The sequence below is a fragment of the Amphiprion ocellaris genome, chromosome 2 (genome assembly GCF_022539595.1).
Source record: "Amphiprion ocellaris isolate individual 3 ecotype Okinawa chromosome 2, ASM2253959v1, whole genome shotgun sequence".
In the NCBI taxonomy this organism is placed as follows: domain Eukaryota; kingdom Metazoa; phylum Chordata; class Actinopteri; family Pomacentridae; genus Amphiprion; species Amphiprion ocellaris.
In genome coordinates this window covers 34,045,098-34,061,685 of record NC_072767.1, presented here as the reverse complement: position 1 = coordinate 34,061,685, position 16,588 = coordinate 34,045,098, and the positions used below count along the sequence as shown (strand labels likewise).

General features: G+C 38.5%; 1 protein-coding gene across 6 annotated transcripts in view; it reads left to right on the top strand.

Annotated features, from left to right (window-relative positions):
- The window catches only part of LOC111581777 (cyclin-dependent kinase-like 5), a 45,188-nt gene that overhangs the window by 12,210 nt on the left and 16,390 nt on the right, over window positions 1–16,588 (top strand). For 5 of the 6 annotated variants that reach the window (XM_055019077.1, XM_023290103.3, XM_023290101.3 and 2 more), the window contains 4 exons: window positions 14,843–14,888; window positions 15,057–15,193; window positions 15,300–15,420; window positions 16,082–16,141. In XM_055019077.1, the coding sequence (XP_054875052.1) occupies window positions 14,843–14,888; window positions 15,057–15,193; window positions 15,300–15,420; window positions 16,082–16,141 (364 nt within the window). Of the gene's footprint in view, window positions 1–14,289; window positions 14,462–14,842; window positions 14,889–15,056; window positions 15,194–15,299; window positions 15,421–16,081; window positions 16,142–16,588 lie in introns of those variants that run through there. The other variant, XM_055019081.1, reaches the window with a different exon arrangement.

The window sequence follows — 16,588 nt, the reverse complement described above, 5'->3', positions numbered from 1 at the left end:
TCCTCAGTTCATTAATAAAATTCTAGTGGCACACAACGATTGCAACATGAAGATATCTTGAAAGAGATTGCAGAGCAGGTGTGTGAGGACTCGTCTTCTTTGCCTTTTCGTTTCCATATCAAAAGAAAACATAAGTACAGCCTGCATATTAAATCGCTTTTGGTAAACTAACGCCTGCTGTTTGTTTTGGTTGACAGTATATAGGCTCGTTACCTTCGCACCTAATTGCCTGCTTAGTATAAAGTACATATGAAATAAGAGCCCATTACAGTATTGACAGAAAGCACATAAACAGCAAGTGTAAATGCAGGGCTTGGTTTATTGTCCAGACAATATATCCATATTGCATTTTATAACAGTGTACAGTAATTTTTTAATAGACAAATGTTTTATGAAATATATATTTAGATTGTATTTAGATTGCATATGAATAGCACATATAGTGTATAGTATTTAGTATATAGTACACAAAAAATAATAAAAACTCCACAAAAAACTGAAAATCTACCAGAAAAATATTTTAAAACCACTGAAATGCATTATAAAACTGTGAAAATAATGCCAAATGTCTGTAAAATAGTGATATTTTAAGTAATAATACTTTTGTATATTTGTGTATTTTTTATTGTAAACAAACAAATGATGATTTTGATGATGTTATGTACAGTTTTGGCCTGTTTTATTATAGTCAACATGTAAATTGCTACTTTTTTAAAATAAGATAAACTGAAAATGTATTAATCCCAAAGGAAATTCTTATACCAACAAAAAATAATTGTAATTTATTGTACGTGATGCCTGAGCAAGTACATAGGGTTAACACTGATAAATATTATCTGTAATTTAAGAAAACTGGGAAAATAAGTAAAATACCATTAAATTGCTCAAAAAATTACTGTTAAAACTGTTTAAAAACACAAAGGTCTTGCATTTATGAGAAATGGAGCAGCTTGAGCTGCAGTAAGCAGTGAAGGGATGAGCTGAGAAAGACCCAGGAACTTTATATGTCTGCACAGTCTATAGGAAGCAATGACATAGTGTTACATCTAAGCCATTTTAGGGCAGAAAGTGACTTTTTAGGGGTTTAATTGATGACCCGAGAGGGAAATTACAAAGTGCATGACAGTAAATCCTACATAATAAGCTAAAAAAGCAACAATAATCAGTATGATTAAACTCAAATGCATTAGTTTGCATTCTCTGTCTTGCCACAAAGTGTGTCTTTACAGCAAGTCAGACTAATGTGAGATGACGGTATTCTGATAATTGTGTAAGGTGTAGAGTTCAGCACTTTGCCTATAAACATCAAAATATGTGTTTAAAGGTAAAAAGACAGTAAAGAGGGTGGGTTATTTCTGCACACAGACAGTTTTCACATTGATGCGCAGTTGTTAAAACTAAGACAAATGGTATAATAAGTTTATTGTAACACCAGGGTTGAGTTAAGTTGACTGGAAGATGAAGAGAAAGGCTGCTGAACTTGATGCGCCATGAAAAGAGAGGATAATGACATGATGGCATGAAAATCAAAGGGAAAGATGCTAGCTTGAGAGTTGATTGTAGATAGAAATACCTTCTGACAGGCATTACGTGACATGCAAGAAGAAACAGACAGCCGAGTAAACAAATAAATCAATTTCCCTCAATAAGTTGGTACTTTTATGAATTAGTCGGCAGGAAACTTTGCAGACAATAAAACACACTGTTCTCAGACTGCATTGCATAATCAGTCATGGTATTAAAGGTAAACAAGCAGTTTTGTGAGTTGAATGCAATTAGTACAGCAAGTGTTCTACTGAGCAGCAGAAAGCATCACATGATCCGTGAGTCATCCTATTATTAGCAAGTGAGCAAGAACATATGTGGCACATGCCAAAAGCAGTCTACGGGCACAATGCTTGCTTCTTATGGTGAACGCTGCTGGCAGCTCCACTATGGCGTGGGGTTGTATTTTCCTGGCACGGTTGAGGTTCACAGAAGCCCCGAGGGCCAAAGACAGATGCCAAAATGAAGCCATTCTTAGAGAACATGTTCAGCCAATGATGAAGCAGCATGTACAATCCAGTCAGTGGCGTTTTTCAGAATGATGCATCCAGTATGAAACCTTATATCATTGCTTGTTTATGTAGGAAATGCCATCCTGCTTTTTAGGTAATAAGCTCAACAGGCACTAATGTCTGTATAGTTTCCCCTCGCGGTGTATCACTCTCAGCCTTAGGCACCTCACTTCTGTGCCAGCTAGTACTGTGGGCGCCGCTGCTACCAATCAAGTCGATGAACAGAGCACACATATAAAATTTTAATCAAATTTGTACCACTCTGCAGTTCTCTGTATCTGCTCTCCATCTGGTATTAAAAAGTAAATTAGTCACCAAAATAAAAAGAGCTTAAAATTCCTTAAGGTCACAGCAGTAGCTTCATGTTTCTAAGATGCCAAAGTCTGAAGAAATAGTTTGACATTTTGGGAAGCATTCATTCATCCATTCTTCTTGAGAATTAAGTAAGAACATTAAGACGACTCTCATGTCTGTTGTGAAGATGATGCTACTCTTAGCATCTGGTTTTCTTAGCTCAGAGAATGGCCATGTCCAAAAATAGAAGTGGGTCTATCAACACCTTTAAGGCCAGATCAAAAAAGATGACCAGCTGTTGGTAGTCACATGTTTTCATTCCATATTCTATTAATGTCATCATTTTAAGTAAGAAGCTTGTTCATAATCTATATGGGAAAGTTTCGCCACTCAGCAGTCATCTGGTAACACTGCTGAGCACTTATTTGAAGCTAGAAAGACCAGGTTTCTATCTAAATGAATGGGGAGAGAGCCATAACTGAATAACTTCAGTGGCCACCAGGACATTTATTACCTGCATTGAATCACCAGTCAACTGATAAAAACTGCCCTCAAATTTTGCTCCAAAATAGGGTTTAAATAGCACTTTCCCCCACAGATTATAATTCTCCTGAACATGTTCCATGACACTGTCCTTGCTTTTGTGCAACAACACAATTAGCTAGAAGCTTTAAGGTTTGATTGTTCCAAAGCAGACACACTTTGTGGAGGCAGGGGTTTGACACGTTACATATAGACGCCATCTTTGGTGTTACAGAATTTCTATTGAGGAGTCTTTAAGTGGTGAGAGTCTCCTCCCCCTCACATAATAGTCACACTGTATGGAAATGGGATCCTATAACAGTATAACTAACATTGTGACATTCACGCAAATTTTGGACGATGACACATAAAAAACTTTTCTGTTAAGGACTTCTTGCTGGAATGTATGTGGAACTGCAGATGGATTCTGAGATTTATTGTACAACAAAAAGATTAAAATTGAGTTACGAAAACAAGCACTAAAATTATTGGTCCATAAAAGAGGTCAAATGAACTGTACTAAACTATGGCTATGATAACAAAATAACTAATAAACCAACTGTACTGACCCAACAAAACTCAGACTTGACCTGACAAAGAATGAATCCAAAAATATCTTAATGCCAAATCAAATACAGAATATTGACAAATTAATTAACCCCAGTTCCCAATAAATGTGGCTGACATTTGATTTGCCTGTTGTCCATATTTGTCAAATCCATATTTTGCCTAAACACAGCTGGATGACCCCGGCAAGAAGCTTAGACTCTCCCCAGCAACAGTTAAACTAAAAAGATTTAGTAGAACTCAAGATAGCTTCACATAATGTTGAATTTACAAAAGATAACCAAATATATGTGCTACTGTAATAAACTAATATGCTTTCAACAAATGCCAAATGAAGCATGAGTATGTTTTATGATTTATGATCATTTATTTGTATGTTTAATACGGCTGACAAAAACTGCTCAAAAGTAAGTGAACTAAAATGTGTTACCGACTTCACTTGTAGTTGTGTGGTTGCAAGAGCAGCCATCACACATCTGGGATGTCATATTGTTTTTTATTTTGCACACACCCACATCTGAAAATCTATCGCCCTAAATGTCAGCTATAGTAGCAAGACTAACTGCCTCCATCATTATCACATCTAAGAAAACTGATCTTAACTGACTGGGGCAGATGTAATCACTAATAGCAGTCTGCCACAAAGTTAAAGATAAGACAACTGAATCTAAACGTATCATTATTGTTGAAATGGCTAAGCTTGACAGAAACTTGCATTTTGCAGTTTTCTGACTACATGTAAAGGAGACTGTGAAGGAGAAACACAAGGTGTGATGTCTCATTATGGTGTGGCCATTACATTTTTCTCGAACATTTTAAATTTAAGCCTTTACCTTGACATGTGATTCATAGATAATTGACCCTTTAATGCAGCATCACTTTCCCACTGAGAAAGCAACCTGCTGGAAATGATTCCTTAATGTTTGCACTGCTTTTGCCTGTGACTTTGAGTTGTTAAATAGCGGTACCACACAATGGTCAAAAAATGACTAATTTAATGTGTTGTCTAGATCTATTAAACCCATCACCATATTAGGAGCTGCCATGTAGCATCAAGTGAATCACCACCACTCTGCAGTGATCTGTTTGTCCTATCATGATCATAAATGTTCCCTTTTTTGATGATCTTTTACTTTATCATTGCCTCTGCTTCATTTTTTAGATCATGTAACCAATGCTGCGGTTTCCACACATAGTAGAATTGATGCAGTCTGCTTAAATCTTATTCCTCACAGATGAGCTGAGTGGCTGTCAATAACATCTAGATTTATTTAGTGGAGAAAAAAAAAAACACGTCGCCCCCCCTTTGAAGGGAGCAGTTATTTTTGCACCCAGTGAACAGAAACTGGGACAGGAGAGGAAAAAGAGGACTTTCACATCTAGCATTAAATGGGTCACCTTGAGTGGAGCACTTGCCTGTGTGGTCCTATCAGGAGCCAGAGACGGAGAGATGTGGAAGGGACGCACGTTTCCTGTCTGAATGTTAAAGTCGTCATTGTCCCCTGATAGATGGAGGCTAATTTGGGTCCGAATATGAAGCATTGTTGGGGCTGTCAGGCCGAGCCCACCTGTTGATGTAACCTTTGTTAGTGCGCGTCCTGGATGTGAGTTTTCTGTTAAGTTCTCAGTGGTGACACATCACTACATTACAGTGCTGACAATGAATGGAAAGCACTACTTTGTCATGCTACAACCTTGCATTAAGTTACCTCACCTAATGTGCCTTTTGGCTCACTCAGTCACTTTCTCTTTGCTGTGAACCCTGTCATTCAGTTGCTGCCCAGCCCTACATCAGTGTGTATCACTTACGTATCAAGCAAATACCATACAGTGAGTCAGCCCACTTTATTACTGGACAGCTCAGTTCTGTGTTACTGTAAACGACTGATGTCGCAGATCAAGCGGCAATCTTCATGGCTGAAAAATTAAAGTGCCAAAAACTGCAGTTCCTCGAATAACCACTCGAAGCTGACTCCAGAAGTGTGTTAGACAGCTTGTAGACACTGTACAATCCAAATCATTGATGAAACTAGATATTTTCCGTGTGGTAGGTTGTTGTTTTATCTAGCTAACAAAACAGCAGCATTGTAGAATGGTGGCTTATACTGCGTCCTAAATGTGGCAATTCTGACTACTGCGGGTTGCAGATTGGAATTGAGCCGTAACCACCTCCAAAAACTAAAGTTCCTCCAATCACCGCTTGAGGCTGTATCCAAAAGTGAGTGAATCCCCAGTGCCATTGTTAAAATGCCCAACTTTCGAGCAGAAATAGACGTGTTTACAGCCTGGTGCAAAAGTCGGTTTTGCTCTCTACAGCTAATTTCCCCATACATGATAACCAAGCCAAGATGGTGAAGGCTGTAGTCACCACACTGACCATAGGAACCACTGTTCAAGACACCTCTGGGTGACTTCATGTATACAGTCAATGTTTGGGATGCAGACAGAGAATTGAATTGCTGTTGCTTTTGTCAGTGTTAGATGAGATGCTGCAGCAGACCTACAGTAGTTGCTCAGTAAGCTGCTCTTTTTGTGTCATATTTGTCTTTGTGGTTGATTGATAAGGAAAGATACTTTCCAACATAAGCACAGTATTAAAGATAAATTATAATTGAGGGCACATGGTACCGATACAGACATTAAGTTCAGAGCTCTGGATCAGTACATGTTGATACAAAACAGTGTGCGAGGTAATTTTTCCTTTTTCGGTAAACGAACTTGCTCTGCATTACAATGTTCACTCCACTCAGAGTTTAAATTCCACTCCAGTGAAAGTCCACAGGAGTTATCATCAGAGACTTTGTGTGTCTGCCATGTTGAACATCACCTGCAGTCCCCTGCACCGAGTGAAGTGCTGGTTCAGCAAACTGCTGCTGGGAGATCCTCAGTGGGCCATTACAGGGCCTGCTGTGTGAATGTATCAAGAATTCTACTGAGGGAGTTGTCCAAACTGCAACCTAAACAATCTGCAGTCTCATTTTGTGCTTTGTTTGAGGTAGTTTTCCTGCTACCATTGAACAATTTGTAGGCTTTGCACTTTAAGCATTTATTATTAGAGGCTGTTAACGAATTTCACAGCTGAAACATTCATGATTGATCTCCTTGTCTGGACGGTGCAAACAGAAATATAACATGGGATCTTGACATTACTGATTTGATTGTGTTGTACTCTGCAAGTCTTTGACACAAAATCAATGTCCTTAACCCTGGGTTCAACACTGTAGTTTTCTACAGAAGATCAGCAGTGGAAAACTTCAAACCAGATGGAAGAAAATGACAGCATGATGCACAAAGTAACACAGTTATGACTGCATCCTCCACTGACTAATTGTGCCTTGGAAAACACAGGAGATGACTGTTTTAATCAAGATTATGAACAATGAATAGCTTTGTAATTAATCTGATGTCTTTTATCATTTCCAGTGGGTGAGTTTTACATAGTTATAAAACCAATGTATCAGTGTATGTGTGAACGTGCTTTAATCACGACTTAATTTACATCACAGCAGATATCTTCCAGATGTTTTCAAGGGCAAATCACCTGCAGCGACTTTACCGATGCAGGTGTAGCAAAAAATGTGAAGAAAATGAAGGTCGGAAACAGCATTGCTGAATGATTATGTTATTATCCAGTAGCACTTTACACATAATAGATCACATTGCATTTTTCTAAATATTATGCTTTATTTTTCAGAATCAGTTTCCTTTCTTGTGATAAAAGCTTTTTTGCCTTTTTATCCTGCTGTTTTTGATATTGATATTGCCCCTAAGGTTGCTTGACTTCACTAAGTATCAAATAGGTGGTTGTTTGAGCTGAGGGCTTAATCTATGCAGTTCAGGTCGTGGGAGAGTTACAGCTTCTTCATAGTAAATAATAATTTACCCAGCTTGGTTTCTCTGATACATAAATGAGCCTCACAGTCCATCGCCACACGGGAATTCCTAAAGATCCCTTTCCTTAAAATAAAACGTTACACAAAAAGGTTCAGTGCACCTGGTGTTCTGCTCTGATCCCTCCGACATGAACATGCACTCACAATAAACAGCAGACTGTTACTAGCTGCTCTTGGGTGGCTGTTAACAAATGAGAGATCAGTGTGAACGCAGGATGTACTATTAGTCCGACTGCAGCGCAATGTACGGCTTGTACCTGAAGCAGAAATAACTTGAACTGACTTAAATGACTGATGTAATGTGGAGTGAATTGGAGCAAATGAAAAGTTGGTTCCCTGAAGTTTTAAAGTCACTAGTTTCAGTGTTATTCTGTGGGAGTCCTGTGTGTGAGGACTCACTTCGGAGAGATTCGGGCTGTGTGATACAGTGCTTCTTCCTTCTGCAGTGCTAAGTGTGTGTTTACTGACAGGCTGCTGTGTCCACTTCACAGAGTAGGAAAACATTTAGTATTGTCGATGATGTCAACAATACACTTTTCAGAGGGATGTTTGGAAGCCTGGATGTAGGTCTGTTTTTTGACAAATGGGTCATAGAGCCTGGATAGAACTTAAGTGAGATAAGCAAGCAGTAAAATAAACTGAAAAAATAAATGAGCAGTGAAATAAACTGAAAGAAGCACGTGAACAGACCTCTCTACACTTCAGTTTGAGCTTAACTACATTTTTGATAAAACCAGCAAGACGCTCATCAGAACTGAGCCTGGATCAGGTATTTGGAGTGAAGAAGAAATTCTTGTTCCAGGTATTACATAGAAAAAACACAGCTAGATGACATAACATAAAAAATACAATGTCTAAAAAGTCAAAAAGGTAGACAAGGTATATTTGTGATGCAATACAGAAATAAAATAAGTACGCTTATTATGAGGCTAAAATAGAACAGTAAAAAATAATGCTAGCAGGGAAGGAGAAGGGAAGGGAAGAAAAGGAAGAAGGGAAGGGGGGGGTGTTTACTGTAAGAATGTATAATAATTCTTTGTTATTTGAACGCACAAAATGAAATTAATGTACTGTAATATCGTGACCAAAATAAACCATTCATTCATTCAGCATAATAATGTCATGCATAATAATTAAATATTGCTCATGAAAAATTTGTTTGCACGTTACATTGACAGTTTTGTACATTGAAGTGAAATATTGCGCATATGATCAAATGATGCACATGAAAATGAAATATTGCACCTGAGAAATGAAATATGAAATACAGCACCTTACACTGACAATGTTGTACATTAACATGAAATGTTGCGCATGTAATCAAAGTATTGCACTTGGAAATTAAATGTTACACATGATACTGAAACTGATATTACACAAACTGTTGAAAAAAAATGGTTAGCCCATGTTGTGCATGTAATCTTATCTTGGTTTCAGAAACACAGGTAAACATAACTTAACCTTTTTTCCCAGTTCTGAGAATCCTAAGTATGCTCCATGAAGTCTCTTCCAGAAAGCAGGTTTATAGTGAAACCTCTAAGTTTGTTAAACCTGAGATGAGATAAACTCTGGATTTTCTTTTCCAGAGAGAGCAGTAACTTTAACTGGATTAGTTACCATGGTAACTGATTCTGTGAGCCTAACCTGGCAGGTTTTCTTCAACTCTAAATTTCTTATTGATGCTTCCTTTGCAGAATTTTAAATCTCTAGAGACATCAAAATGGACAATTGATTGATTGATTGATTGATTGATTGATTGATTGATTGATTGATTGATTGATTGATTGAGAGCCATGGATGCTCTTTAACATCACTGCCTTATGATCAATAAGGCAGTGATGTTAAAGAGCTATCTATCTATCCTATCATCACTGTCAGGATAGAGACAGTGATTCATCCCCAGCTCAGAATAAAATCTACACATTGTCCTTCTTTATAACGCTGTGATTCTGTGGACTTTAAGGCTGCTCTCAGGTTCCCATTCTGTTCCTCCTCACTGAAACATTTGTTGTTATTATTACTCTTTAAGGAATAAAACCTCTTTAAGAGGCTTCAGACACTTTAGGCACTAATCACTGAATGATCATTTGTCGTGTTGGGTTTGCTTGCACTGATGAACAATCCTTTCATAGTTAGCATCATGTTGTCAGTGAGATAAGATAAGATAAACTTTGATGCTTTACATGTGCAGATGAGGCATGATGAATTTACATACAGATTTATTTCTGATATTTCAGAGTGAGGAGGATTGTGAACGTACTGGGTCCTCTCTTCTCTCCTGTTTTTGAAGATAAATGTCATGGTCTACATTTCTGGCTGCACTGCATTTAAATGGAGACGCTGCACCTTTTTTTTTTTTACCCGTTACTATGGTGAATCAGAGTTTTGGAGCCCTCGTAAACTGGATTTCTTTTTTTGTGTTTGTTTGCACTATCCCAAATGTGGACAAATTTGGAATATTAACATGCATGTAAATACAGTCACTGAGAACGTGGTGTCTTGACTCAGTAACTTTTTTTTAATAGTTCGGTCTAAAAGACTTTTTCTTAAATCATGAAACAATACCAAAAAGAAAACAGAAACATGCGTTCATCACAAGAACAAGTCTGCGTCTACAATAATACTATCTGAGCTAAACTTCAGATTTCAACTTTACTATCAACGCTTCTGCTCGCACCCACCACAAGGACTCTTAATTCTGTGAGTCTTAGCCATTATGCTATATCGTACATTTTTGCCTTTTATTATTAGGATTGATTGATGATTTTCCTTTTTTAAACATAACTTAACCTTGATATATTAGCGATTGACTGATGTAGGTTTTTCAGACGCTAATTCGTCATGCCCCCATGTATGATGACAATAAAGCCATTCTATTCTGTTCTATTCTAATGCTGATGCTGAGGTTTAGAGAGCCGGGCCACCGATGGCAGATGTACAGTATTATGGCAATGTCATGCTGTTGTTTTGCATCTGATAAAAAAAAAAAAAACATTTAGCAATAGCAACCAGTGAGACATAAAGTTGCTTGACTTGAATGAACACTGATTTATCACAGTCTGCGTTGTCTCTGTTTGCTTAAGTAGGTCTACACTTTGTCTGCAGTGCACTTACTTAGAATAAAAAAAATATCAACTTAAGAAGTGACCACTTGTAATCAGAAAGCGTGTGAATGAAAAACATGTTCATGCACTTAACAGCAACATTAATCAGGAGATAAATCTTTAATCCTGAGAGAAAACACACAATTTAAATCATCTAAATCATATCAACCGATACAGATTAATTAAAATGACATTTAGTCTGCCTGATTAGTCCACTAAGGTGACAGCAGTAGTAGACTTCATAACAATGACAGTATTGTATTATTTCAGCTCAAACGCCGCAGTGTATTCCTGCAGGTACCAGCAACAATGTGCAGAGTTGCATAAATATACAGGTGAATGCATAGTACATACAAATAAAGCCTATGATTTCCAAGACATCTGATCCTGATATTTTAAAATGTACATGTAGCTACTGATCAGGTGTTATTTTCTCCTTTAGTGAAGCAGGTTTAGATATAAAACAGGTTATTTAGTCTGTCCTCTGCTGCTCATCATCTCCCTTCACTCAAACTATCTTGGACAGTACCGTGATGTGCATGAAGCTAACCCTGCTGTGAGTCATCTTATATTTCACAGTGCTGGGAGGAGGGCTCGCTGTTCACTGTGATCCATGTTGGAGCGTTGTGATGCTGCCTCTGGCTTTCTGAGGGAGGGGGGAACTGGAGCACAGCTCTGAGCCATAGGCAGAAATACCAGGCCTAACTAGGACATGTCGAGAAACGGGGCTAGCGGTGGAGCGTCGCTCACTGAGAACTTTATGAAGGGATGACAAGAAGTGTCTCTGGAAAACAGGGAATCAGTGCTGATTGGTTCTGAAGTTATCTGTTTGCTCCATATGTTGTTGATTATTTCATGTCACTCATACCTTTAAACAAATGACATGGTTTGTTTATGCAGGTTTTTTGCAAAAGCAATAAGCATTTCCAGGTGCGCTGGTTCTGTTTGTGCTACTTTTCAGCTGTGAATCATTCTCCCAGTTTTTGCAAGCTGGTGACCCCTTAACATGAAACAAAATCTACTTAGAACCTTTTTAAGAGTTTGTGCAGCTCACATTTGTAACTAATGATTATTTTGGTGTCTTTTTAAAATTGATTTATTCATCAGAAACTGTCCTCAAAGGTGACTTTCCAAATGTTTTCTTTGTCTCACCAAGAGTCCAAAGCCCAGTTCAACAAATTAAGATTAAAAAACAATGATTGTCCCACTTGGTATTGGCCAGCAGTCCGAATAGTATCCGAGGCACTCTGATTTTCAGTATATAAATCCTTTCATAATACATATGCATACTTTAGTAATGCATTCATTTATCCACATATTTATTTTCACCTTTATTTACTTCCTAATTTGGTATTTTCTTTGCTTCTGAAGTGCAGTGCTCCCTATTTTTTCCCCAGTTTAATTAACTATGATGTTAGAAAAAGAAAAGCAGTAAACAGAGTATTTGCCAATGTGTAACTGTCAAATTTATCCTATTTATACTTGAAAAATTGCTAAGCAGTCAATCAATAGTTGTCTCGGCGTGGGGGTGAACCCGAGCAGAGAGCACACAGACGAGGGACTGAGGCAAGAACAAAGGTGGATTTTATTGTTTTAAACAGAGGTTAAGGGAGTGCTGGATGGGGTGGAAAACTGATGTCTGGAGTAACTGAACTAAAAGCGGAGGATGAGGGGGTGACTGTACCAGGAACCAGCGGCCCGGTTGGCGTTCGTCCGTGGTGGGGGTAGGTTGGCAGCGGAGAGCGGGCAGGAGGGCCTCGTTCCAGGGGGGCGACAGGCGGGGTGTTTTCCAGAGCTGAGGGGGGCGCATGGCAGGCAGAGACCCTCCACGACAGGTAGGGGATCCAGGAGCAGGCAGCAGGTCCAAGGTGAGGGAGGCAGGGGGGAGGTCTGGTCAGGGCTGGATCCGGAGTGCAGGAGATGGAGGGGGGCAGAGCAGGTGGAACCGGCCAGCTGGGTCAGCGGAGCTAGACAAGAGAAACAGGATTAGACAAGGCAAGGCTTTTTCAATGGTGAACTTATAGCAAAGGTGCAAGGTGAGACAACTGACTGCATGAGCAGAGTTTACTATCTGGCAGGGTGTGGAATGTGTGGCCAGCTTTTATGGTGAGGATGATCAGAGTGATTCTATAATTAGGGGTACATTTCAGATCAACCAAACAGTGAAAAAAATCAGTGTTCTTTTTGGCTTAATATTCTATATGTTTCTATAGTATACCCCTGGATTGTGCTAAATCCATTAATTGGCCAGCTTAACCACTAATGATTTCTTAAATATTTAAATCAACATAAACACCTAGTTCATTATTTTGTCAACTGTGTTACGGACAAAAGTTGTGTCGTAGAAGACATGAATTAAGTACTACGCATTTGATAAAACAATTATTTGCAACTTCTTGGGTCTATTCGTACAGATATTTGTTATTGTTTGTCTAACTGCTTTGAAAATAAGAATTCTGAGCTGAAAATTGATATTCTGCAGGATATTATCATCAAGGATGACTATTTTTTTTTAAACACAAATCCATATTACACTGAATTTAAAAGTTCCTCAACATTATTATGTAAGTCCTCACTCTCTAGAAATGTCCCTCATCATTTATATTACAGTTTAGCCAACATTTTATGTAATTATGGCACAAAAATCATATGTAACACAGTTGACAACAAAACACAGTTGACAGAAGTAACACAGTTGACAGGACACATTAGGAAAAGAAGAGAGAAACCTTTCTTTGCAATGAAAACTTTGTTTTGATTGATTGATTTATTATTTGAATATTATTTGTTTTTATATTTATTTATTATTTATGTAATTACTACCTTCTTACATTTGTATATATTTCATTATGTAATTTATGTGTAAAAACAGTATAATAAAGTTAATGTGTTTAAACCAACTACGCTCAATAAGCATAAACTATGAAAATAAACCATGTCAACTGTGTTACACTTGATGGGTAACACAGTTGACATGTAACACAGTTGACATTTCCTCCATTTTTTGGACTTTGTGCGAGCTACAGACATTGAAGATGTCAGCACATGACCATGATCAACTCATATTTCTGTGTGCTTTCTTTACGTTTTTGTCATTAAAACATATAAAGTAAGTACACAAGAAAATGTTGATAACACAGTTGACGAACAATTAATCTGCTCCATGTGTAGACAATCATTTTGATGAAATATTGGCAAGGAGGAGTTGAAACTTACCACACTGTCTTCAGGGTTCCCACCAAAAAGGATGTGCCCTCCACCAATGTGAGTCATGTGACTTTGGAGCAAACCAGTGCTGATTTATAGGGGTTTTATCAGTGGGTAACACAGTTGACAATGATTTCTTGGACAGACATTAAGTGAATTAAGTGTCATGTATATTAATATTTTAAATAGATTTAAAAACAGCTTTATCATGTTTTAATGATTATTTTTGAACAATTAATGCTGAAATAATATATAAAAACATATATTTTATTGTTAAGTTTTAAGAGCAAACTTCACATTGAAGAAATTGGACAGCACAAAAGCTGTAAATTCCAATATATAATTTGTATTTTTTGCTAAATAAATTATGGAACCCATTACCTTTTTCTTTTAAATGAAAGAGAAATATCATCCAATCTGAAATTGGTCATTGCTTGAAAAAATGACCAACAATATTTGATAAAACTGACAAATACACCCCATGGACTTGAAATGTACCCCTAATTATAGAATCATCTTGGTGTGCTGCACCACAGCTGCCCGGAGTTCCATTGACGAGTGATTGGTGATGAACAGCAGCTGGACAGAGCAGGAAGGTGGAGAGAGGAATAGGAGGAAGGAGAGGGAGGATGAGGGAGGATGAGGGAGGTCAGGTGGAGGATGAGGGAGGTCAGGTGGAGGATGAAGCTGGGACAGAGGAGGGAGCCCTGACAATAGTCAGTTCTTTTTCTGTCATTTGACTGACAGCTCAGAGCAGATGTTTTGTCAAAAAACAAATGTCTGACAAGGTAAAACTACACAATATTTCACAAAAAAGGTAAGATTTGACAAAAGTCTGGTTTAGTGATAAGTGTGACTCCCTATGTTGCAAATCTAGAAGATATAAGCACAAGTCATAAATGTTACCTTCTGTCCAGTCACTGTTTAATTAGATAAGCTTTTTGTGGATTTGGACATAAAGGTGTGTGTTTGCAGATTCAACCATTTATATATGTTTAATCAAAGCCTACACAACTGAATCCAGAATTGACTTATGTTCACTACTAAAAGCAGCTGTAAAGACCACCATAGCACTGTTATACTTGTTTTCAGTCTTTCTTGTCGTGTTTTACTGCTGTCATGATGCATGGACACGAGCAACAACAACAACAACAAAAAAGATTGATTTCTCACTGCCTGCTCTGTGTCTTCATTGCAGGAGACCAATGAAATTGTGGCCATTAAGAAATTCAAGGACAGTGAAGGTGAGAGGGTTCTTGTTTCCAATGAGGAATGCCTCATCAGAGAACAATTGCGATTTTTATTGTCAAGCAGTTTGTCCTCTTTTATTTCTCTGTCTCACATCATCATATTTATCACTGCATGAAACCTCAGTGTGATCCTGATTTTCTCTCCGTCTCACCTCCATGCAGAAAATGAGGAGGTTAAAGAAACAACACTACGGGAGCTTAAGATGCTCCGCACCCTCAAGCAGGAGAATATTGTTGAGTTGAAAGAGGCCTTCCGCAGAAGAGGAAAGCTCTATCTTGTTTTTGAGTATGTGGAGAAGGTAAGTTTCTTCTGTAGACTGTTTCTACACTGACTCTTTTCTGTTTCTGTCACATGGCCTGGTGTCATTTCTGTTTTTCGGTTGTGTTTTTTTTCCTCTCTTTCAGAATATGCTTGAGCTGCTTGAGGAGTTACCCAACGGTGTGCCGTCTGAGAAAGCGCGCAGCTACATCTTCCAGTTAATCAAAGCAATTCACTGGTGCCATAAGCATGATATTGTTCACCGAGGTAAGATCTATATTTTCCTTATTTTTTCTTTACTTTTTTTGGGAACAGATGACAGAGAGGAAGTGTTGGTGAGGCAGAGAAGAGGCCCTCTAAGCTGGAAGAGGCTCATGCAACATACAGAGTGCAGCAATTACTATTGGACACCATCTGTGCTCGCATTTTCAGAAGCAACTAGGACCACTATTGTTTATTTTGCAGTGTAAAATCGAACTTTTTAAGCCTGTTGATTTTTCTGTAGTGAAGTGGAGATTTAATAGGTTGTCTGATGCACTGTAACTAACCGTTACATTGTTCAGAGAAAGAGCTTTTGGTGAATCAGTGGCAGCAGAGCAGGAAACCAGATGGTCCATGTGAGCTTTTGGCACATGGAAAGCAACAGAGCAGGCATCCAAATGGCCTGTAGTATACCCAGGCACACATATGATACTGTTACCGAGGGATTTGGTGTATGGGTTATGGCTTTGCTTTACAATCTGTGCATTTTTACTGATATGACTTGACTTCTCTTGATTCCCCTGTTGCTATTTTCATGAAGACACATCATTCAAATATTGTTCTCACTGGGACTGATGAACATGTGGTGGCAGAAATCAGTGGTAGTGATGATGTTATGATGATGCCCGTCGCCAGCTTACTCCCCATCTGTGTTTTTCCTCCTCAGACATAAAGCCAGAAAACCTTCTCATCAGCTCTGATGACGTCCTCAAGTTATGTGACTTTGGTGAGCGCCTCTATGAAACCCTCACACTGTAAGAGCTGTAAGAAATGTGGCCACACAGTCAAGCTGTGATGATGTAAAGGGAGTATTTTCAACAGAGACTATATTTGGCTGAAACCAGTGCTTCAGGAGTGCAGCAGGCAGGCTTCATCCGGTTATCTAAAGCTCTATGTGCGTCCCCCTCTGCTGCTTTTCGGACTGCTGCTGTGAATTCTTCTCTCATCTCAATTAATGAAACGTGTTGAGAAACAATGGCCTAATCACGCTTTGATTCAGCCTGGTGGCGCCGCAACAGAAACAGGGGGAAACGTAAAACATGGCAATGCCAGCATCATGCAGGCAATCTGGAGTGAGAGACTAAAGACCTGCTGTTTGCTCTGTGTCAGCCAAAGGCATTGAGAGAAAAGACACAGGCCAAACAGACTCCGCTGTGAAGGTTTACGTTTGAGA